General features: G+C 37.5%; 1 protein-coding gene across 2 annotated transcripts in view; it reads left to right on the top strand.

Moving 5' to 3' along the window:
• The first annotated feature begins 25 nt into the window (after window positions 1-25).
• Window positions 26-25,337, top strand: part of NDUFS1 (NADH:ubiquinone oxidoreductase core subunit S1) — a 31,176-nt gene continuing 5,864 nt past the window's right edge. The window contains exons 1-15 of one of the 2 annotated variants that reach the window (XM_081242606.1): window positions 26-165; window positions 3,666-3,730; window positions 4,256-4,347; window positions 6,404-6,511; window positions 7,211-7,287; window positions 7,935-8,016; window positions 8,096-8,226; window positions 8,674-8,859; window positions 11,207-11,341; window positions 12,021-12,135; window positions 13,051-13,196; window positions 14,252-14,380; window positions 18,137-18,266; window positions 21,244-21,404; window positions 24,279-24,433. In XM_081242606.1, the coding sequence (XP_081098732.1) occupies window positions 3,670-3,730; window positions 4,256-4,347; window positions 6,404-6,511; window positions 7,211-7,287; window positions 7,935-8,016; window positions 8,096-8,226; window positions 8,674-8,859; window positions 11,207-11,341; window positions 12,021-12,135; window positions 13,051-13,196; window positions 14,252-14,380; window positions 18,137-18,266; window positions 21,244-21,404; window positions 24,279-24,433 (1,708 nt within the window). In that variant the 5' untranslated portion in view covers window positions 26-165; window positions 3,666-3,669. The remainder of the gene's footprint in view (window positions 166-3,665; window positions 3,731-4,255; window positions 4,348-6,403; window positions 6,512-7,210; window positions 7,288-7,934; window positions 8,017-8,095; window positions 8,227-8,673; window positions 8,860-11,206; window positions 11,342-12,020; window positions 12,136-13,050; window positions 13,197-14,251; window positions 14,381-18,136; window positions 18,267-21,243; window positions 21,405-24,278; window positions 24,434-25,337) is intronic. The other variant, XM_081242605.1, reaches the window with a different exon arrangement.

The raw sequence follows: 25,337 nt of genomic DNA, 5'->3' as shown, positions 1-25,337 counted from the left end.
AAATTGTCGAATTGTGGTTTCTAGTCCCTCCCGGCTTTCCGTTCTTCCAGGCCCAGCTGACTGAGATAACCGAGGCCGCCATATTGAATACGAAACCCGGCCTCTGAAGGAGTCGGCGGGTTGTAGACAATTCTGCAGGGCAGCCTCGGCGGCTCCAGGGAGAAGGTGAGGTTGTGTTTGGGTGAGAAGGCTGAGGTGCCTTGGTCCCCGGAGTGTGTTTATTGACGAGAGTGTTTTCTTTGGCCCAACCGACTCATTCTCCTCTTGTCCTTGAATGGGCGCCGCGTCCCACCCCGCCTCCTCGGGAACCCCCGAGAGCTGGCAGGTGAGGACTGTTAGCCAACGTCTCTGGTTGACGGAGCAGAGAGGAGGAGGGAGTCAGGAGGCCCTGGGGAGCACTGGCCCGAGTGCAGCCTTGTGGGTGACCTTCCCTTTGCAGGGGAATGCAGGACAGTCCCCTTCCTGGAAAGGAGGCCGTTTTGTTTCCCGGGAGAGGACCTGTCAAGTGACTTAGGCCTAAAGACTGAGTTTTTCCCCCCAATTACTACATACCTGGTATAGTGCATCTTTGTTTGGCTGCTGTGCTTTAACAACCGTCCATGCCTCTGTTGTTTTGTTTTTTGGTTTTGTCCATAGACTGCGTTGGCTCATACTTCTTATCCTTTTCACTGGTGGGGAAACTGAAAAAAAAAGACACTTAAAAAGTTGGCCCAGGGTCGCACTGCAAATAACAAAGTTACGTTGTTTAAAAGTTTCGGGAATCTAATGCATGTACATGTACTGTAAAAACGTGGATCAGACACAGCTGTGCTCAAAAACGAATTGAGAGTATAGAAAATGTAACGTGAACTGTTTCTGATGAATAAACATCAAGTTGGTTTTTTGCGGGACGTCCTTTTTTCCCCACTGAATTGTGTGTGCATCTTTAAGCAGGGTGTTGTAAGGCTGCCAGAGCACCTGCACTCTTTAAAATCAGGAAAGTAGAAGTGATGGCCAGAGAGTAGAGAGAGAATTCATTTAACAAATAGTTGTTGAATGCCTATTATAAGCTAGAAGTGAGTCCACAAGGAAGAATTAAGTGGTTGACGTGACTGGGGCGTAGTTAGGATATTTTAGTTAGGCTGGTCAAGGAAAATCTCCCTGAGAAATGCCTTTTAAGCCAAAATTTTAAGGATGAGGAGGGGCCAGAAAGATCTGAAGGAAGAGAATTCCCGTCTGAGATCACAGCCCCTGGGAAGATGGGAGAGGCTGTGGGAGCAGTGTGGAAGCCAGGAGACCTGTTAGGGGGCTACTGTAACAGTCCAAGCAAGAGATGATGGTGGCTTGGAATAGGACAGTACCTTGGAGGGAGAGAAGTGGATGGATGCGGGATACCTGGTGGAGAATGTGGAGTAGTATTGTCCCTGCACCAAAAAGTGTCCGGTCTAGTTTTAGAAATTATTATTCATTAGCATTTTCCCATCTTAGAGGTGATTATTTCTGTTCTTACATGGTAACTAAATAAGTGTAAAGTGCTTATCAAAGTTTTGCAAATCTGTATTTCTTATGTTGGGGCTATGCAGTCTTCCACTTGACGCTGGGTTTTCAACAGACAGCCTAGTCCTGGTGGATTTCCTAGCTAAAGTGGGCACCACTTTCATATTGTATTGGAGACAAACGTAATATTAAAGTTTTTACATTGTTGTATGAAATATTGTTGATTTTGATCTGTCTTTAACTTAGCAAATTCGGTTTTACCTTTATATGAATAGATTTTAATAGGACAGATGCTACTCATTCTGGAACTTGGTGGTAAGACTACAGTTGACCCTTGAGCAATGAGAGGATTAAGGGTTCCAACCCTTTGTGCAGTCGAAAATCTGTATATAACTTATAGTTGGCCTTCTATATCCATGGTTCTGCATCTGAGGATTCAACCAATCTCACATCTTGTAGTACTGTAGTATTTACTATTGAAAAAAATTTGCCTGTAAGTGGACCTGTGCAGTTTAAACCCATATTATTTAAGGGTCAACTCTGTTTGATGGTTCATTTTCTTAGGGGCACTGTGCTAGGTCTTCAGAAAAGGGAAATGACCAAAGTGCACCATTCCTTGTCAAGGAGCTTACAGACTAGAGATACTGAAATTGATTGCTAACTTACAGTTTAGTAGGTGGAATAATAAAAGATATATACATATATATATATATATACACACATACACAGTGTGTGCTGGTAGTAAAGAGAAGGAGCACAAAGGAAGAGCCCTTTAAAACTGACTTTCAGTGGCTAGTACCGTCTAAATTGAATTCAGATATAACTGACATTTATTGAGCTCCTACTAATAACATATAACCTAAGAGGTATTGTTTTCTTTTATAGATAAAGAAACAGAAACTGTGATTTACCAAAAAGTCACTCACTAGTAGGTACAGATGTCTGCAGATTCAGTATCACAAATTCTGAATTAATGAATTGTTTGAGTTATTGATGTCTGAATTAACGAAATTTCTGTGAAACTTATGCTTAAAACTTATGTATATATACTGTTTTCTACTATAAACTTTGAAATTCTTTATGTGATACATTCTGATCACATAATTTGTTGTATTTTTAAGAGTTCCAAATGAAAAATTAGATGCTTAGCCCATATGATCAAGTGAGTAGACAGAAAGTTCAGTGCTTCGCTGATGTGATCAAGTGGATGGACAAAAAACTCTAAAAGATCAGATAACTTTTCTCTCTTTTTGCTTATGTGTACCTTTAATTGGTGTTAATTTATATAATCCACTTCCGTTTATTTCAGTAATTCAGCACATCCTTTAGAGAGGGCTTCTCAACTGCAGATCTGTTGACACTTTAGATAATTCTTTATCATGGAAGATTGTCCTGAGCCTTGTAGGATCTTTAGTAGCACGCTGACCTCAACCCACTAGATGCCAATAGCTTTCCCCTAGTCACGACAACAGACAGTTTGTCCAGACGTTGCTAAATGTTTCCTGGGAAGCAAAATTATCTCTTATAGAGAACCACTGTTTTAGAGCTTACTGTGTGGCAGCCTTGGGGGTAGGTACTGAGGGTAGAAAGATTAAAGAAGTTCATAATATGGGGGGGGGATAGAACAGGCACATAAACAGATAATTGCAAATCTGTAAGATTTTCTGGACACAAGAAAATAGCACTGCAGAGTTTTTAAAGGCTTGGGCTTGTGAGCCAGCTCAGAATATCTCAGGAGCATTTAGTAGATAACTGCTCAGAACGTAGAATGTTAGAATGCATTTTAGCAGGAAATGAAGGCAGAAAGGTAGGCTTTATTTTACATAGCAATTAATGATAAACTCACTGTTCATTCTTGAAATTTATTTTACTATATAGTAGTATATTAAGTTTGATCATTTGTTTATCATTAAAAACAACAAAACTGCCCTTTATATAGAATTAGAAGATTCAACTTCATGTGCTAGCTGCTCCTTCTTCGCTTCCTAATGATATACAGGTCAGTTAATCTACCTGAGGTGGAGTATTCTCATCTCTAGAATTTCAGGAAAAATATCAGGACTTGTGAAATGTTCAATGAAATAATGTATATATATGAAGTGCTTTAAAACCATAAAATATTACCAAAAAGTTTGTGATTGGCATTCTTTTTCCTATGATAATATAACTTTTCTTTGTTTTATTCTTAGCAATATGTTAAGGATACCTGTAAGAAGGGCCTTAGTGAGCCTTTCTAAGTCTCCTAAAGGATGTGGTGAGTGTCTTCTTTTTGAATTTGCGTTTGTGGGTACTAGACTTTCTGTCTTTGTAAATTCATAGGTTTATGGAATGTTTCTTGAAAGACCCATAATATATTTTAAACAAAAATGGAAACAGTGACCCAACTTGAATAGAATAATTTTCAAAATACAACTTTAAACATTTTATAGAAATTATCGTGGAATAGAAAGTAGTAGGAATTGCCCATCAGTGCCAAAATGGAAAAAGCAGTCATTCTGCTTTTGAGAAGTGGTCTTCCCAGGAACATATTTTCAGTGGTATTAAAAGTTACAACTTAAACTGCTGTTAAAAGTAGACAGCCATATTCTGTTTGGTATTCAGGACTGGAAAAGCTTTCCTCTAAGTCAATAATTTAGAAGTTTGCATCTAGAGAAATAGAAGGGAATAGTACAAAATGAGGAAAAAATTTAGATGTGAAGGTTAATTAATCCATTATCCTCTGCTGTAATAACTTGAACTCTGTTAATTTCGTTTTCACCTCAATATTTTTGATGGTCAGTTCGAACAACTGCCACAGCAGCAAGCAACTTGATTGAAGTATTTGTTGATGGTCAGTCTGTCATGGTGGAACCAGGAACTACCATCCTCCAAGTAGGCATTCATTTTAATTCTTTATTTTTGTGTATCTTCTGATTAAAAAAAAACAAAAATAATTTATTTTCTTTATACTGTTCATTTACTTCTAAAATTTTCAAGATTCCTTGACAAATGCTCATTAAAGAACTATATATAGATAGTAAAATTATATGAAAATAACTTTGATTTGAAATCTTGGCATTTCAGAGTGAGTGAGCTATCATTTATCAGTTTCTGACTTTCTAAGTGAACTGTGGCAGTTCTTTTGTTTCACTTCTGCCTTCAAATAAATTCCCATTTAGAAGTTTTAAGTTACCTAAGATAAATTATTAGTTAATATAGGTAAGTTTGGGGAAAAGGTAACCTTTGTTGTGAGCCTGCTTGATGCTTTTCATCTTTATGTAACCTTTCTATTTTTAATAATATTTCTAGGAATGTGTCCTACAAAGCAGGTAAATGGAGGGTAGTAGGTTCTCGAATTTATGCCCTAAATATTTAATTTCTCCAAATTCCTCCAGAACTAACAGAGTTGGTCATGGAGAAGACGTGCTTCATTCCATCATAAATTATCGCAGAGCTAAATGCTCTTTATTTATTTTAACAGTAATTTCTAGACTGTCAGGCATATACATGTAAACATAAATATATAACAAAATTATGTTCAGTGTACAGTGGAGAGTATTTTGGCATGTATAGGAGGTGGTAGAAAGAGATGTCAGGAATATCTCAGGTGATCTCTGAGAAGATTTTAAAGGATGAGTAGGTTTTTATATGTGGACAAGGAAGCTTCAGGTAGTTTGGTATTGATGGAACATAAGGTATGTGTAGAAGAGGAGATAACAGGAAATCAGATTATTCTGGTAGAGAAGGTCTGGTCATTAAAGACAATCTATGCAATGTTGAAGAGCTTAACAGTTTGGACCATCAAGAATATTCATGGCTACTAAGCAGTATGACAGTGACTGTAGAGGATGGTGGTTTGGAGAATAATAAGACTGGAATGAGACACAGAAAGAGTATATCTTGCATTAGTGGAGCAGGAAGTGAAAAGGCCTGAAATAGTGGCAGTGGGGATGAAAACAAGAGGGTATATTCAAGGGAGAGTGAGATGTAGATAGACAGGCCTTTAGGAAGGATGAAGAACGGAGGAGTTTTTGTGATTTCTGCCTTTGTTAGCTTATTTAGGGATGTATAGTAGGGGACAGAAATAGATTGACTTTTAACTGTCTGTAGAGTGTACACATGTGAATGCCTACTTACATCTAAAGAAGTGGAGGACTATCAGGGCTTCAGACCATCAGGGCTACAGATGAAGTTTTGAATGTAATCATATATAAATGAGCTAGTGTGAAGGCTGGGACAGTTGACCCACTGCATCTAGCACGCAGGAAGACTCCATGCATTTTTTCTAAGTAGTTAAAATTTTGAAAATCGATGAGATTGCTTTAGAGTGAGGGCTAAGGATGGAAGAACTAATTCTAGAGGAAATTTGAGTACATTTGTAGGCTCAGAGAAGGAGCAGGGATAATTGGTAGAGGGAACTAATATCCTTCACTAAGCAAATGGGAACTGGGAAGGGAGTGAGAGTCCAGGGTGGGGTATTTGGAGCCAAAGATAGAACCAGATTATAGTCAGCTGGATGGTGTAAAGTGGAGTCTAATCTAAAGGAGGAGGGCTAGTCAATGAGGAAGTCCAGTTATGAAACCACTGGGACAGAGTTTGAAGGAGGAGTCTTTGTAGACAATGGTTCAGAGTAGAAATGGGGAGTCAAGCCTTTAGCACAGTCTGAATATGCCTCTTTATCCAGTTTCTTCCACGTAAGGTGTAGGCACAGTGAGGATCTTTAAAGAGGTAGCTTCAGAGCAGACAGGGGTTGGAATCAAGAGGAAAGAAAAGGAGGGAAATCTCTTTGAGGATCAAGTTACAGATATTTGTAGGTAGGAGTAATAAGATAGGTAGGGGATGGCCTCATGTTCTTTTGTTGTTTTTTGTTTGTTTTTACTGTGTTTTAGACAAGACAAGGATGAGGTCAGGTTATTCTAGTGCAAACATTTTTTACTTTGTCTTCTAGGCTTGTGAGAAGGTTGGCATGCAGATCCCTCGATTCTGTTATCATGAAAGGTTGTCTGTTGCTGGAAACTGCAGGATGTGCCTTGTTGAAATTGAGAAAGCTCCTAAGGTACTTGATACCTAAAATTCCACACCATGCTGTAGAAGGTAGAAAACTTCAAATCTTGCAGCAGACTTTATTTAGAATCAGTATTGTTGTAGTGGAGAATCTGGTCCTGTTTACTTCTATCTATAAATTTATTTTTTGTGTGATTGATTCTCTTCATTTCAAAACTGGAAACACATTGAAGAAAGTGCTTTATATAAATGCAAGTGGCATATAATGGTAACATTTAGAAATTAAATGGGTCTTTTTAGAGCAGTCACTGTTTCCAAATGGTGTGTGACACACAAGTAGGATGTGGAGCTGCCAAGCAGCACATTAGAAGTGCTTATGCTATGCCATTTTCACTAGAGAAAAGGGTTGCAGTGAAGAGGTTCACTTTCAGTTTAATTTCGTTTTGACTTGTACAGTTTTAATTCAGTATTGCCTGCTAATCAAAACCCAGTTATGTGATGTTCTATTTCAGAGCCTCTTATAAAAAATCTCATTAATTATTAGAATAAAATTAAGAAGATGTCATTTCTAAGAGAAATGTATCGTGCCAGATTATCGTATTATAAATATGAAAACTAAAAAACTCAGTCTTCAAAAATACTCTGTTCTTTCCTGGTTTTCAAATGTATAATTTAATATTTTTATATATTGGGTTAACTTATAATTACAAATAAATACAAATACTTAGAGATTTTTGCATTGAAATTCCAGGTTGTAGCTGCTTGTGCCATGCCGGTAATGAAAGGTTGGAATATCCTGACAAACTCAGAGAAAACTAAGAAAGCAAGGTACTTTATTGTTAACTTGGCATAGTGACTTTTTTTAGAGCAGAAAATTGCACATTTCAGTGTGTAGACCTTCCCATAGACGAGAAATTCAGTATCAAACTCTGAAGAAGTTGGCGTGCTTGGCTTCTAGGAGCAGTTGGAAGTGAGTACACATAGAGGAGGTGAAGTCAGGTGTTTATGGTTTTGAGCCTACAGCAGAATCAGCATTAAAATCCCTTGTTTAGAACCTTGCTCATCTTGTGGTAACAGTGAGTTTGTTTGGGGCTTACTGAACTGAGATTATTGCAGTGATATTGTACTGTACTGGCACTGATTGTGTTTGGTTTTGCTTTGCATTCATGTTTTTTTGAATTAATGCCAGTGTTTTCTGAAGACCATTCAGCAACTTTTGGTATTTCTGTATTGTTAAAACTCAATTTTCCAGGTTCTCTAATGATGTTTTATTCTGGACTCCTATAAACATTTTTTAGATTGTGTATTTAATACTACTCTTATGATAGTTATGTTGGCGTTTCTGATAGTAAATTAAAATCCATGTTAACTATATGAGAGTATACATCTGTGACAGTTATTTAAATAGCCTATATGTAAACCATTTTGAATGTCAGCAATTTATGTAATTTTATATATTACAATTTTCTTTACAGGGAAGGTGTGATGGAGTTCTTACTAGCAAATCACCCACTGGATTGTCCTATTTGTGACCAGGGAGGTGAATGTGATCTGCAGGTATGTAGTCTAATTCCTTAAATCTTTTTGTTTTAATTTTGTTAGCAAAATTTGGTAACTCTTTCATAATCTACTTAAGGACCAGTCCATGATGTTTGGAAGTGATAGGAGCCGGTTTTTAGAGGGGAAACGTGCTGTGGAGGACAAGAACATTGGGCCGTTGGTAAAAACCATTATGACTAGATGTATACAGTGTACTCGGTGCATCAGGTAATCTTTTTCTCCTTCTCTCTTCTGAAATATCATTTGTATACTTATTTAGTATTCACAAAATTTGGTGGAATAACACCACTGGAACGGATATCAACTTTTATTTGATGAAAGAAGAGGGATGTTGTATTCAGTGTTCTTTACATAAGCCAGTAAAATGAATAAGTTTTCACTTTTAGTTAATATCAGCTTCACTTGGATTTAAAAATCAAAATCTACAAGCATTTGTGATAACTTGCTGAGTTGTGCACATTATTTGTGCAATTTTCTGTACGTGTGTTACACCTCAAATGGAAACATTTATTATTTTTATTCAAGGACTACATTTTCCATTGAAAATCTATCTTTCTAGTGTTTTGAAAATCATTATTACCTTTGTGATAATGAATAGGAAAGGAGGTAAGTTTGCTGCGTTTGACCATTTGATGGTACATTTTTATCTTGTAGATTTGCAAGTGAGATTGCAGGAGTAGATGATCTGGGAACAACAGGCAGAGGAAATGATATGCAAGTTGGCACATACATTGAAAAGATGTTCATGTCTGAACTTTCTGGGAATATCATTGACATCTGCCCTGTAGGTGCCCTGACCTCTAAGCCCTATGCCTTTACTGCCCGGCCTTGGGAAACAAGGTATTCATCATGGTATTTTTTGTCCTTTAATTCAGTACTATTCAAAAAAATTTAAGATTCATTTTCTTCATGAGTTCTAATTGTTCTGTTCCAAGTTTTTATTTATTTGCTTTAAGTAAAACCCTTTTAATAGAAGATAAGTTGTTAAATTGAAGGATAGAATGAACCTGTGCAAATTAATTGTAATTTTCCTGGAAATAAATTCCAAAGTACTTAATCACAAAATTATTTTATTCACTTGTTCTTCCAAGGAATAAGATTGTCTTGATTTTTAAAAATTTATAGTTTCCTCTCATTGTACATTAAATTTTCAACCACGAATACGTATTATACTTTATTTAATTAGTTCTTATTAGTTCTTTATAATTACAAATCTATTTTTTAAAATCTATCTATCTATTTATTTGTGGCTGTGTTGGGTCTTCGTTGCTGTGCATGGGCTTTCTCTAGTTGCTGCAAGCGGGGTCTACTCTTTGTTGCGGTGCACGAACTTCTCATTGCAGTGGCTTTTTCTTGTTGCGGAGCACGGGCTCTAGGTGTGCGGGCTTCGGTAGTTGTGCACGCAGGATCGGTAGTCGTGGCGCATGGGCTTAGTTGCTCTGTGGCATGTGGGATCTTCCTGGACCAGGGCTCGAACCAGTGTCCCTTGCATTGGCAGGTGGATTCTTAACCACTGCACCACCAGGGAAGTCCTACAGATCTAAAATAAACATATTTGTAACTTTTCATATATATCTCTGATTCTTCTGATTAAATTAAGAAATGAAATAGATCGTTGCAATAAATTTGTATACTTTTAAGGTTCTAGAAGTATATCATCAAATTGCCTTCTGATTTTAAACTCCTACCAGAGTATATGGGAGTATCTTAAAATTCCAGGCTTTAAACCATGTGTTTGTGTATACAAAAGCTTTAGGGAGCTGGGGGCAGGGAGGAGACAGTACATAATTGAAATGTTTAAGTAGAGAGTGTTTTCTCCTCTCCATAATACCTACAAATGCTACACTTAATGTTGTGTCACAGGTCTTTGAGACACTATTTTTCTTAAAACTTTTTTTTCTTTATTCTTCAGATTGGATGAGTTCTGTTGTTCTACTGTCAAGTTCATTCATTCATTCTTTTGTCATCTCAAATCTGCTGTTCAACCCCTATAGTCATTTGTTTTATTACAGTTATACTTTCCAACTCCAGAATTTCTATTTCGTTCTTTTTTGTAATTTCTGTATCCTTACGGGTATCTTTGTTGATTCAGTGTTTCATACTTCCCTTTAATCTTTAAACATGATTTTTCTTATTTCTTTGAACATATTTTAATATTCTTGTTTTTATTTTTAAACAAGTCTTCTTAGGAGTTGCTCCTGTGTCTGCATAGCTTAGTAGTCAGATAATGACTGTGCTTAAATTCTTTGAGCCAATAAAGATTTCATCCTCTGCCATTGGATCTGTGTGTGGATAGAAGAGCATATTCAGAGATAAGGCTGTTTTCAAGTCTACCCAGCTTGTACTTTACACCAGGTCTTTTGGGTCTCTGTGTTGTCCAGGAGAGTATGAATAGCCTGGGCTCTCTCTGCTCTCAGCTGCACATATGTGCAGCCTCCACTAGGAATGCTTGCCCTGACTGTGACTACAGCCTCAGGCTAGTACTCTTGACTTTCCTCGGCTCAATGACCTCCAAGATACCACTTCCACAGACAACTTTTGCCATTTCTCCAAAACGAGTGAGCCTTGTCTGTAGGAAAGAAAGAAGCTCCTGTCTTCATAGCTTGCCCCGTCTTGGCAGAACCTCCAGTTCAAGGTGGTAGGAAAGGGGATAAGAATAGTCCCAAGCCAGAACACCACTGATTTCCACTGTTCTTACTTGAAGTTCAGGAGTTTTTCCCACACATGAAAGCTTCTCATGATATTGTGTGCTTTTGTTAGCTCTCCAAAGAGCTGAATTGGTTGCTTTTGTCAGTTTTTGTCTAGCTTTATTTTTGTTTTTGGGGGGAGGATTTGTCAAGCTCCTTAATCAGCCATACCCCAATATCTTGCCCCTCTTATTATTTATTTTGATACTCTAATTGTCCACATTTCGCTGTTTGCAGCCGTTCCAGTTGGTTTCGCTTTTAGATGACAGTTTTGAAGGCTTCATTTTTGCATTATGGTCTGTTCAAATATGAGGGTATATTTATATTTATTTATGTATTTATTTATTTAATTTTTTAAATCACAGTTCCTCTGAGTTCCATTAGTTTTAGAAATTCAGAAAAGAAATATGTAAAGTTTTTTGTTTTTGGTAAACCCAGTAACAGAAACTTTTTCCTTATTTTCAAAATCAACTAGTAAATATATGTGTTTACTTCCTTAGAAAGACGGAATCCATTGATGTAATGGATGCAGTTGGAAGTAATATTGTGGTCAGCACAAGAACTGGAGAGGTAATGAGGATTTTGCCAAGGATGCATGAGGACATCAATGAAGAGTGGATCTCTGATAAAACCAGGTATGTGCTATATTGTTTCCTTTAACTTTTGGACTTGATTTAAAGGAAATTTTATAATAATTTTGATTTTAAGGAGCAGTCTTTTATATTTGCAAATTAATGTATATAGACTATTGAAATCTGGACTGTTTATATAGAGAATTGGACAAAACTGACTTTAATAGTCCTAGGTATATCATTGGCTTTCATATTAACTGGCTTTCATATTGAGAAATATGTTTTTTCCTCCCAGATAGAGAAATTGAAGTAAATTAAGATACTTAATCTATTTCAGTTTGCCTCTGTTTCATTGGAGAATAGAGGCTAAATATAAGTTAGATTTGCACAATATAATTTTGATGAAATATCTAAAGATACTCAAGTTTTATAAATGGTTTGGCTTTTTCAGCTACCAGATTTTTTGTGTATTGTAATTTTAAGATTATTCAGGTAGCTGAAAATAAATTATAATAACTCAAACATTTTAGGTGGTATTTTAGTTTTAGATGATGTTTGTAGAATATTTATTAGTTCATCTCCAAAGAAACCTGGAATAATTATTTTATCCAAGTGTTTACTATTCTATTTGACCTTTAACCAGTACTGTATTTTAATAACATTTCTTTTAGATTTTAAACTTGAAAATTATAGTTGCCTTTTTTAGCAAGCTTCCACAAATGGTATAATTTCTGTTATCTAGATTTGCCTATGATGGGCTAAAACGTCAAAGACTTACCGAGCCGATGGTCAGAAATGAAAAGGGGCTTTTAACATACACCACCTGGGAGGATGCACTCTCTCGTGTAGCTGGAATGGTAAAAAATTGACGTATAGAATACCTATATTTGTGATTTCCAAGGCACATCTTTCTAATGAAGAGGGGATATGTTTCTCTTCACTTCTTTCATCTTGCCAAGATTATCTTCCATTTAACAAACATTTATTGAGAAAAAAAGAAAACATTTATTGAGAACTGTACAACATGTCATGCTAGATGTAGGGATATAAAGACCACTAGCACATAGTTCTTAACCTCCCACAGTCTTTTAGGAAAAGATGCATAATTAAGCAATTATCATATGCTGCTTTGGGTAGTTGTGCAGAAAATGATATATGAGAGAGCACATTGGAGGGATGCCTAACCAGTTATCGTGTCACATAGGTAAGGTGACTCCTTAGGCAAAGTCTAAGCATGAATACAAGCTAGCCAGAGCAAAAACGGGGAATGGCCTTCTGGTCAGAGAAAAGCAACATACATAAAGGGCTTGAAGGAATGACAGATCCTTCAGATGAAGTTGTATTTAAATATAATTCCACAGTTTTCATCTTCCAGACCTCATTTTGAGACCCTTTGTTCCTAATTTAAAAACGAACAGAAACTTCCCTGGCTGTCCAGTGGTTAAGACTCCACGCCTCCACTGCAGAGAGCACAGGTTCGATCCCTGGTCAGGTAATCAGATCCCACATGCCACACAGTGCGGCCATAAATAAATAAATACATGCATACATACATACATCTTTATTCCAGGCTGATGTTATTAACCTTGGCCCCACTTAACGCTTCTGCTTCTCACTTTCAGATTAATAATTAGTGTGAGAACGTTTTAGTTAGAAGTTTGTTCCTTTTATTGTACTTGAAAATGACATTATTGTTTCGTTTTCGGAACACTTCATTGTGATCCTTTGCTGAATGAAGGTTTCTTGGTGATAGCCTTTTCATCCATTTTTAGTTGCAGAGTTTTCAAGGCAACGATGTGGCAGCAATTGCAGGTGGCTTGGTGGATGCTGAAGCCCTAGTATCTCTCAAAGATTTACTTAATAGAGTGGACTCTGACACCCTATGCACTGAAGAGGTCTTCCCTACCACAGGAGCTGGGTGAGAAGTTTGAAGCTAGAATCTAGGCTTTCTTTTTTTTTTCTTTCTTTTTTTTTCTTTGTGGTTACAAGTTGTATTTAAACCAACACATCTATGGCATCAATGACTTTTTTTTTTTTGCAGGTGTGATTAATTAAGGTTCTTTTTTTTTTTTTGCTTTATAACAAATTTAATCAGTTATACATATACATATGTTTCCATATCCCCTCCCTTTTGCGTCTCCCTCCCACCCTCCCTATCCCACCCCTCCAGGCGGTCACAAAGCACCGAGCTGATCTCCCTGTGCTATGCGGCTGCTTCCCACTAGCTATCTACCTTACGTTTGGTAGTGTATATATGTCCATGCCGCTCTTTCACTTTGTCACAGCTTACCCTTCCCCCTCCCCATATCCTCAAGTCCATTCTCTAGTAGGTCTGTGTCTTTATTCCTGTCTTACCCCTATGTTCTTCATGACATTTTTTTTCTTAAACTCCATATATATGTGTCAGCATACAGTATTTGTCTTTCTCTTTCTGACTTACTTCACTCTGTATGACAGACTCTAGGTCCATCCACCTCATTACAAATAGCTCAATTTCATTTCTTTTTATGGCTGAGTAATATTCCATTGTATATATGTGCCACATCTTCTTTATCCATTCATCCGATGATGGACACTTAGGTTGTTTCCATCTCCGGGCTATTGTAAATAGGGCTGCTATGAACATTTTGGTACATGTCTCTTTTTGAATTATGGTTTTCTCAGGGTATATGCCCAGTAGTGGGATTGCTGGGTCATATGGTAGTTGGCATCAATGACTTTTATGTGACAGCTTGGATACTCCAACATACCTACCAGCTTATTATCACATATAGACCAAAGTCAAACCAGGAGCTTTTAGAGAATCCAGTTATTAATAAGTATCTGAACCTTTGATGTAATTTAAGAATGCTTCATAGGTTTTTTTTTTTTGTCTGAGAGTGCCATGGGTTTGATGACAGGAGAGTATTTCATGGATTGTCAGTGTGTATTAGTTTTAAAGTAAAACTTGCATTTTATATTTCGTGTTTCTAGCACAGATCTACGTTCCAATTATCTTCTTAATACTACAATTGCTGGTGTGGAAGAGACAGATGTTGTCCTCCTGGTTGGTACAAATCCACGTTTTGAGGCACCACTATTTAATGCTAGAATTCGAAAGAGGTTAGTAATAATATTCAGGGTTTTAAAAACATTTATATGATAATTTGTTTTATATATGAAAAAATGACTATTTTAGCTGATTCCTAATAGTGTTAGTGGGAGTGAGACTCCAAAAGATAAATTGGAGGGCAATTTCTAACAGCTCCATTCCCCGCTTCTCCCCCTGCTGATCTTTTTATTTTATCTTTTTAGTTTGAAATAATTCAAGATACTTGAAATGTTCTTTGTGTACCCATTTTTGTGTAATGTTCACCTGATTAGTCAATGTTCACGTTTCATATATTTTTTTATTCTCTCTCCATGTATATATTTGGTGAATATAATCATCTGAAAGTAGGTTGTAGACATGATGCTCTTTTTATCCCACACTGAATACTTCTGTGTGGATTTTCTAAGAACAAGGGATATTCTCCATTTAAGAATTTGATTCTTTCTTTAATCAATAATTTACTATTGATACAGTATTATTATCTTATCTATAGTTTGTGTTCAGATTTCACTGATTCTTCCATAATTTCTTTTACAATTTTTTTTTTCCTGCCCAGGATCCAGTCTGGAGTTACACATTGCAGTTAGTGTCATGACTCTTCAGTCTCCTTTTTTGACATTTTTTTTGAAGAGTACAGGCCAGTTATTTTGTAGAATGACTCTCCATCTTTTTATATCTTAGAGACTTAATAGATCGACCATATAATTGATTGTCTAAACTGGGACACTGTTTAGAGTAGAAAGGGGAGTTGTTAGTTACTCCAGGATGACAGGTTAAAACCACCACAGTCTCTGACAAACCAGAGTATATGGTCACCACATTTATAACTATTTTTGGAGGAGCTGGATCCATACTTCCTTGTCATAGAGAATAAATATGAATGATGTAGTTTGTTTTTTATGAAATTTATTTAAATGGCCTTAACGGATAATTAGGAGGTAACTGACTCTGCTGTGTATGTATGACAATAAAAACTACAGATCATTTATTCTAAAATTAAAGTCTTTGATTGTAGCTAGCTTAGAGTTAGCATTCTAACACAGCAAATTAATTCATTGAATTTCCTTGGTGTATATGGGCTTACCTCATTTTGTTGCACTTTGCTGTATTGTACTTGCAGATATGGTGTTTTTTGCAAATTTAAAGTTTATGGCAGCCCTCATTCAAGTAAGTCTTTTGGTGCCATTTTCTAAGAGCATTTGCTCACTTGGTGTCTCTGTGTCATATTTTGATAATTTTCACAATATTTCAAACTTTTTCATTATTATTACATTTTATCATGGTGATCAGTGATCTTTGATGTTAGTATTGTAATTGTTTTGGGACACCACAAACCATACCCATATAATATGGTGAATTTAATAAATGTTGGTGTGTTTTAATAACCTACAATGGCTTCCAAGTGTCAAAGTGAAAGAAAGAGTTGCACATCTTTTACTTTAAATCAAAAGCTAGAAATGATTAAACTTACTGAAGAAGGCATGTTGAAAGCCGAGACAGGCCAAAAGATAGACCTCTTGTGCCAGTTAGCCAAGTTGTGAATGCAAAGGAAAAGTTCTTGGGGGAAATTAAAAGTGCTACTCCAATGAGCACATGAATGCTAAGAAAGCAAAATAGCCTTATTGCTGATAATGGATAAAGTTTGAGTGGTCTGGATAGAAGATCCAACCAGCCATGACATTCCCTTAAGCCAAAGCCTAATCCAGAGCAAGGCCCTAACTCTCTTCAATTCTGAAGGCTGAAAGAGGTGAGGAAGCTGCAGAAGAAGAGTTGAAGCTAGCAGAGGTTGTTTCATGAGATTTATGGAAAGAAGCTGTCTCCATAACATAAAAGTGCAAGGTGAAGCAGCAAGTGCTGATGTAGAAGCTGCAGCAAGTTATCCAGGAGATCTAGCTACGATAATTAATGAAGGTAGCTACACTAAACCACAGATTTTTCAGTGTAGACGAAACAGCCTTATATTGGAAAAAGATGCCATTGCTGGAGGAGGACTTTCATAGCTAGAGAAGAAAAGTCAGTGCTTGGCTTCAGAGCTTCAAAGGACAGACTCTGTTAGGGGCTAATGCACCTGGTGACTTGAAGTTGAAGCCAGTGCTCAACTTAACCATTCCAAAAATCCTAGGGCCCTTAAGAATTTTGCTAAATCTATTCTGCCTGTACTCAGTAAATGGAACAGCAAAGCCTGGATAACAGCACATCTATGTGCAACATGGTTTACTGAATATTTTAAGCCCATTGTTGAGACCTACTGCTCAGAAAAAAAGATTCCTTTCAAAATATTACTGCTAATTGATAATTGCACCTGATCACCCAAAAGCTCTGATGGAGATATACAATGAGATTAATGTTGTTTTGTGCCTGCTAACACAGCGTCCATTCTGCAGCTCATGGATCAAGGAGTAAGATTTTTGGGTCTTATTATTGAGAAATACATTCATAAGGCTGTAGCTGCCATAGCTAGTGATTCTACTGATGGAAAGTAAATTGAAAACCTGGAAAGGATTCACCATTCTAGATGCCATTAAGAACATTCTTGAGGGCTTCCCTGGTGGCGCAGTGGTTGAGAGTCCGCCTGCCGATGCAGGAGATGCGGGTTCATGTCCCGGTCCGGGAAGATCCCACATGCCGCGGAGCGGCTAGGCCCGTGAGCCATGGCTGCTGAGCCTGCGCGTCCGGAGCCTGTGCTTCGCAACGGGAGAGGCCACAACCGTGAGAGGCCCGCGTACCGCAAAAAAAAAAAAAAAAAAGGACATTCTTGAGTCATGGGAAGAGGTCAAGATATCAGTGTTAAAAGGGAGTTTGGAAGAAGTTGATTCCAAACCTCCTGGATTACTTTGAGGGGCTCAGGACTTCAGCTGAGGAAGTAAGTGCAAATGTGGTGGAAATAGAGAACTAGAATTAGAAGTAGAGTCTGAGGCTGTGACTGCATTGCTGCAATCTCATGATAAAACTTTAATGGATGAAGAGTTGCTTATGGATGAGCAAAAACAGTTGTTTCTTGATATAGGGTCTATTCCTGGTGAATTCTGTGAAGAAATTGTTGAAATGACAACAGTGGATTTAGAATATTACATAAATTTAAGTTGATAAAGCAGCAGCCAGATTTGAGAGGATTGAACTCCCAATTGTGAAAGAATTTCTACCGTGGGTAAAATGCCATCAAACAGCACTGCACGCTACAGAGAAATTGTTCATGAAAGGAAGAGATCATCGATGCGGCACACTTCATTACTGCCTTATTCTAAGAAACTGCCACAGCCAGCCCAGCCTTCAGCAGCCACCACCCTGATCAAAGTCAGCAGCCATCAGCATGAGGCAAGATTCTCCACTAGCAAAAAGATTTCCATTCACTCAAGGTTCATACGATGTTTAGCATGTTTTTAGCAATAAAGTATTTTTTAATTAAGGTGTGTATATGGTTTTTCTGACATAATGTTTTTGTACACTTAATAGACTGCAGTGTAGTGTAAATATAACTTTTATATGCACCAGGAAACCAAAAGATTTGTGTGACTTGCTTTATTGTGATACTCACTTTATTTTGTGGTCTGGGACCGAACCCACAATATCTCCAAGGTATGCCTGTATTTTTACAACACTTTATTTTTGAAAGGTATGCAATAATATCTGTTAAAGTTAAATGTTCTGGGGGGGCTTTAGTGCTTTTAACATTTTCTAATTTAAATAGATGTAGCACATAGCATTGAAGAGACCAGTAACTGCTAACTTAGTGATTTAGCTCTAAAAACTCTGTTGTTTTCTTTCAGTTGGCTTCACAATGACTTAAAAGTGGCCCTTATAGGCAGCCCTGTTGATCTCACTTACAGCTACGACCATCTGGGAGATTCTCCCAAAATTCTTCAAGACATTGCTTCGGGCAGCCATCCTTTCAGCCAGGTGCTCTTGAGTTATATGTATCTACTCTTGTTGATTTTTAAGTATTTTTAAAATTTATTTTTGGAATAATATGTGACTGCTGTTAAAAGCCACATATATAAAGCAACATAGAAAATAATGTATAAGAAAGTAAACATTATCCCAAATCCCACTACCCTAAACAAGCATTGATGAAACATCATACAGTCATTTCTCTATTCATATACAGAGCAAGATGGATGGATAGGTAAACAAAAATGAAATCATACTGTACATTTTTATTTATCAGAGTTTAATTTTACTCGAAGTTATCATTAAAAAATGAAGTAAAACTGAAAGAATTAAACTTTAAACTTAGTGAAATCTTTCTTTACAGCAAGGGTTATTATTCCTAAAGAAATTTCACCAGTTTTTGTTTGGTTTTTTTGGTCCACACCACGCGGCATGTGGGATCTTACTTCCTGGACCGGGGATTGAACCCATGCCCCTTGCAGTGGAAGTGTGGGGTCTTAACCACTGGACCACCAGGGAAGTCCCTTACCAGTTTTTTTTACATGACTTTTTCATTACTAAGTTCTTTACTTACATTCATTTAATTGCCATCTGGAGCTTAGAGCTTTTGGGTTTGTTTTTGTTTGTTTGTTTTCGTTTTTGTTTTCAAGAGGAGATGTAAGTGCACCATTCCTTGAGTTCTTTCTTGCTTGAGAATGTTTATTTTATTCCTGAAGAGAGCCTTGGCAGGATATAAAGATCTAGGGTTATACTTTTTTTTCTCTCTCAACTTTATAGATACTGCCTTTTGTAACTGTGGAGAAGAAGCCCAGTGTCAGCCATATTCTCTTCCAACCCTGTCCTATTTTTTGTTGTTGTTGTCTAGATACTTTTTTATTGATATTTCATGCTTGATTTTTTATCTTTGAAATTTAGTAACTTCACTAGAATATGTCTTACTGATGGTGGTTCTCTACCATTTTTTTTTTTAATGGGACATGCAGCTTTCAGTCTGAAGATTCAAGATTCTCTTTATTTTAGGAGTAGTGTGTGTGTGTGTGAGTGTGTGATGTGTGGGATGGTGATTGTTAAAAAATGTAAAAGGTTTCTGTTTCTCACATAACAGTGGTTCTGAAGGTAAGCAGTTTGACAGATGGTACAGTTGTCCAAGGATGTCATCAAGGCAGGAGCCTACCTTCCTGCTTTGCTATCCTCAGTGCATTTACTCACTCACGTGTGTTTGTGTGTGAGCCTCTCCTCATGGTTCCAGGATGGTTGCTTTACTGACAGCTTCAGGTGTAGGCAAGAAGAAAGTCAAGTGTGAGGGGACAAAGCAGCCAAACCCAACTTCTTTGTTTGTCGGTTTTGAATAACATCATTATTGTTACTGTGATCAAAAGTATTTTTTAAAAATGTATTGAGGGGGCCTCCCTGGTGGCGCAGTGGTTGAGAGTCCGCCTGCCGATGCAGGGGATACGGGTTCGTGCCCGGGTCCGGGAGGATCCCATATGCCGCGGAGCAGCTGGGCCCGTGAGCCATGGCCGCTGAGCCTGCGCATCCGGAGCCTGTGCTCCGCAACGGGAGAGGCCACAACAGTGAGAGGCCCACGTACCGCAAAAAAAAAAAAAAAAAAAAAAAAAAAAAAAAAAAAAAAAAAAAATGTATTGAGAAGAATCCTCCTCTTCTCTCTAGTTGGCATCCCCATGCCCCAGAAGGTGATGAGTGTTGGTCAGGAAAGTTTTCTTCTCTAATATATTTAAATGTATTTTCCATTAATTAGTTCTTTTTGTTAAGAACTCTTAACAATACAGATATTGGATCTCCTCTTCTATCTTTTCTGTCATTTTTTCTTTATTCTTTTGTTCTTTTTCCGTTTATTTTATATAATTTCATATAAACTGTCTTTCTTGTCCCAGTATTTATAGTCATGTTTAATTCTGTTTTTTATTGTTTCTGGAATGATTTTCATCTCTACTTTGTTTCTCTTCTAGTTCTTTCTTGAATTCTCTGATGAAAATCTTCCATAATACTCTCTATTATGTAACTTCTCTGAGCTCTTTTTTTAAGTGAGGAATTGTTTTTCATTTTCTTTGAGGCTATTGAAAACTGTTTCTTATTTTTTTGAGGCTACTGAAATCTCTTCACATTTCCTTGGGAAATTCCTCTTGTGAATGTCCTCCTTTTTGTAGTATCTAGGCATAATTCTCATGCTGATTCATTGATTGGGTCCAGCTATTTATTGAAGAATGACACAGAAGATGGGCAGGAGAGTGAACTGTTACAGTCTACAGCTTTACTTCTGATTTTTCCATCCTCCACTGTATGTGTAGTTTCTTTTGCACTTGGGATGCATTTCCTCTCAGTTTTTGGTATTCAAGTTACTGTGGTTTAAAGCAAAGCCCTTAACTTTAAGGTATTCTGCATTGTGATCTAGTGATCATTGCTTTCCCTACCTTCTCCTCCCTGTCTGGGGCATAGAAAGTAGATGGAATATAGTAGACATGGTACTTCAGCATGGTTTCTCCTGTTACAAAGTATCACCTGAACCTCTGCATGGACATTACTCAATTTTTTCTGGGACCTATCCATAGTCATTCTGACCAAAGGATGTTTGGCTAGGGTTTTCATTCCCAATGCTTCCTTTTTGAAAATCTGTTTTATTTGATACTAGTTTAGCTATTTCACAGTAGCATTGGCAAGAGATTTTTGAGTAAATCTGGTTGTATGTATATCCATATGTCAACTAGCAAATTAAGACATTCACGTTAGAACTAAAACTTGGGACAGCATATTATAGATGCAAATTTGGTTAGATTTAGTTATTTCTAATGTTTGTTTATTTTATTTTTAAATTAATTTTTATTGGAGTTTAGTTGCTTTACAATGTTATGTTAGTTTCTGCTGTACAGCAAAGTGAATCAGTTATACATACACATTTATTCCCTCTTTTTTAGATTTCCTTCCCACTTCTAATGTTTTTTTAAATGAAAGTTCTTTTTTCTTAAAGGTCCTAAAGGAAGCTAAAAAACCAATGGTGGTTTTAGGCAGTTCTGCACTCCAAAGAAATGATGGGGCAGCAATTCTTGCAGCTGTTTCCAACATTGCTCAAAAGATTCGGATGAGTAGTGGTGTTACTGGTGATTGGAAAGTTATGAATATCCTTCATAGGTAAGTTGAGTAGTTGTTTTTTTGTTTTTTTGTGGGTTTTTTTGGCAGTACAGGGGCCTCTCACGGTTGTGGCCTCTCCCGTTGTGGAGCACAGGCTCCGGACGCGTAGGCTCAGCAGCCATGGCTTACGGGCCCAGCCGCTCCGCAGCATGTGGGATCTTCCCGGACCGGGGCACGAACCGTGTCCCCTGCATCAGCAGGTGGACGCTCAACCACTGCGCCACCAGCGAAGGCTGAGTAGTTGTTTTATAATCTATAATTTTGTGTATATTTTGTGTACACTGTCACATTTAGATTTACAAACAACTTAACATTTAGCGGGGCTTCCCTGGTGGCGCAGTGGTTGAGAGTCCGCCTGCCGATGCAGGGGACACGGGTTCGTGCCCCGGTCCGGGAAGATCCCACATGCCGTGGAGCGGCTGGGCCCGTGAGCCATGGCCGCTGAGCCTGTGTGTCCGGAGCCTGTGCTCCGCAACGGGAGAGGCCACAACAGTGAGAGGCCCACGTACTGCAAAAAAAAAAAATATTTAGCGACATTATCTCAGTAGCAGATGTGAAATAGAAACCTTTATTTTGTGTGAGAAGAAGCCAAGATAATAAATAATATTAAAAATATCCAAATTGCAGTAAGTGCTAAGAAAATCTTAAAAATCTGTATCATATTAATATACTGTGGTTCAAAAATTGCAGTAAGTCCTCTGGCTTTTAAGTGATAAAAATGTAAGCTGGGCTTCCCTGGCGGCACAGTGGTTGAGAGTCTGCCTGCCAATTCAGGGGACGGGGGTTCGGGACCTGGCCGGGGAAGATCCCACATGCCACGGAGCAGCTAAGCCTGTGCTCTGCAGCCCGCGAGCCGCGGCTGCTGGGCCCACGTGCCACAACTACTGAAGCCTACACACCTGGAGCCCGTGCTCCGCAGCGGTGGGCGGGGGGGAGAGGGGGCACTGCAGTGGGAGGCCTGTGCGCCACGGCGGGGAGTGGCCCCCGCTTGCCACGGCTGGAGGGAGCCTGGACGCAGCACCGGGGACCGGACGCAGCCAAAAATAAATAAATAAATAAATTTATTTTTTAAAAAATTGTAAGCTAACGTGAGAATTCAAATAAAGTGAGGTTTTTCTCTGACAATATCAATAGTGCAGATTTATTTTAGAAAAGTTGGAAAGAGAAGAAAGAATACAAAAATGGAAATTATCCATAGTTCACAATCTATAGATAATTATTGTTGCAGTTTTTGTGCACTTTGTTCTGGGTTTCTTTGTGTGTGTGTATAAATATTTTTTTAGTTATATAGTTGAAGTCATACTGTGTATGCAATTTTGTGTCCTGATTTTGATTGATTTTCATTACCAAACAAGAATTTCCTCATGATTAGAAATTCTTTATAAACATAAACATTAATGGCTATGTAATATGAATATATATAATTTTTTTAGCCTTTCCTTCATCTTAACATGTAATTCATTTTGCATTAGTGAATGAATTTCCAAGTTCCCATAATCCTTTCTACCTTAAGTATTATTTTTCAAATCTTCAGATTTCTTTAAGGATTGAGGCTCAACACTTTTAAGTTGGCTAGGCAAACTTTTTTAAATTTAAAAGTGTTCAAATGCATTCTTAAACATTAATTTCAGTGTTCTATTTCCCCACTTATTGGTTTAATTTGGCATTGTAGTTCATCACGTAAACATTTTTTTAAACTTTTTTTTTTTTTTTTTTTAATTTTTGGCTGTGTTGGGTCTTTGCTGCTGTGCCCGGGCTTTCTCTAGTCGTGGCGAGTGGGGGCTACTCTTTTGTTGAGGTGCACAGGCATCTCATTGCGGTGGCTCCTCTTGTTGCAGAGCACAGGCTCTAGACGCGTGGGCTTCAGTAGTTGTGGCACGCGGGCTCAGTGGTTGTGGCTTGTGGGCTCTAGAGCACAGGCTCAGTAGTTGTGGTGCACAGGCTCAGCTGCTCTGAGGCATGTGGGATCCTCGCGGACGGGGGATTGAACCCGTGTTCCCTGCATTGGCAGGCGGACTCCTAACCACTGCGCCACCAGGGAAGTCTCAAAAACTTTATATTTTTTAAATAGTTTATTTGCACTGACGACCTCTAGATCCTTTCTAGCCACAATTTTTAGCATTTTAGAATAGAAAAGAGACTAGATATTTTCTTATTTTTAATTCACTTTTGAATCCATGTCTTTATTAATATTTTTTTGTGTTTGTTTTTACTGAATGGGTACTTAATAACTTTTTAAGAAAAATTTCTGTGTCTAACAATGTGTTTCTGATTCCTTCTCACAGATGACCACTTGGCTAGATACAAAGATCACAAGTTGTTTCCTTTAATACTCTGTATTTTTTTCACCTTTCTTTCACATTTTAGAGAAGATCTCATCTAATTAATCTGAGTTTTGTCTCTGATTATAACCTGATTTTATATATGTATGTGTTTGTGTCCACCTGCTTTTTTGGATTCCTTATTTTTTTTATTTTTTTATTTTTTATTTTTTGTGGTACGCGGGCCTCTCACTGTTGTGGCCTCTCCTGTTGCGGAGCACAGGCTCCGGACACGCAGGCTCAGTGGCCATGGCTCACGGGCCCAGCCGCTCCGCGGCACGTGGGATCCTCCCGGACCAGGGCACGAACCCGTGTCCCCTGCATCGGCAGGTGGACTCTCAACCACTGCGCCACCAGGGAAGCCCTTGCCATTCTTAAAACAGTAAAAAACGGCTGCTTCTGGTTTTGACATCTATTTCAAATGGGCAAAAAAGATGAGGGAAGATCTTTGACAGCATTGAATAGAAAAGAGACTAGGTATCATTTCAAGAATCACATTTAAATTTTTATAATGAAAACACAAGTATGCTAAAAACTCGTAATTGTTTTACAGGATTGCAAGCCAAGTAGCTGCTTTGGACCTTGGCTATAAACCTGGGGTGGAAGCAATTCGGAAGAACCCTCCCAAAGTGCTGTTTCTCCTGGGAGCAGATGGAGGTTGTATTACTCGACAGGATTTGCCAAAGGATTGTTTCATTATTTATCAAGGTTAGTAGCATCTACGGCACTAGAAACAGAAGAGAATAGTACATTGTGTATATTAGGAACTGTATGGCAATACATTTAGTGGATTGAATATTTTCCATTTAAGAATTTCCCTACACACACACCAATTTAAAAAAAATATTTGTTAATATGTATTTTTATAGGTATTTAAATGTTTTAGATTTTATATTAAAAAAATAGGTTTATAAAAGAATAGGTTTATTAGTTACATAGTTGCTATTGCTATTAAGAATTATCACCTCATGTTTTTTAATAACAAAGAATTAGAAGAAACCTAAATGCCCCCAGTAATAGTAATTTAAATTATGAAATATTATGTAACATTAAATTCAGTTTTTCAAAGAATATTTAGTGTTATTATATAATCAAGGGGAAGCTTTTTTATATATATAAACAGTGTAGAAGTTAGAAAATCACGAGTCCTGTGTCATGAATTATATTTAATAGCACTCCTTTGGTTTTTTGTGTTTGACTCATTTTCTTGAACTCTAACTCATTGCAAATGTAATCAAGCCTCTGGAATAAATGGAGTCGAGTATTCCTGGATATTTTATAGAGAAAAGTATTATATAACTTTTCACTTCATTTAACACAAACACCATACACTTATACTAGGCTTTTTATTGCCATGCCACATAAAAAGCATTATGTAATATTTCGTATCTTTAGTTTAATAAAGTTAAACCAAAATGCATAAACTAAAATCCTGTCCTAGTTCTGTCCAGAGATAATCATTGATAATGGTTTAGATAGATGCACAGTTCATATGTACTTCTATGCATATGCAAACATGTACAATATGCAAACATGTACATTGGCTTTTCTTTCAATTAACTAAAGTTTCTTTTTTCTTTCAACACTTCTGTTAAACTCTTAATGAGGGATA

The sequence above is a fragment of the Mesoplodon bidens genome, assembly GCF_964165515.1.
Source record: "Mesoplodon bidens genome assembly, chromosome: 8".
Lineage (NCBI taxonomy): Eukaryota > Metazoa > Chordata > Mammalia > Artiodactyla > Ziphiidae > Mesoplodon > Mesoplodon bidens.
This window is presented reverse-complemented; position numbering and strand designations above follow the sequence as displayed.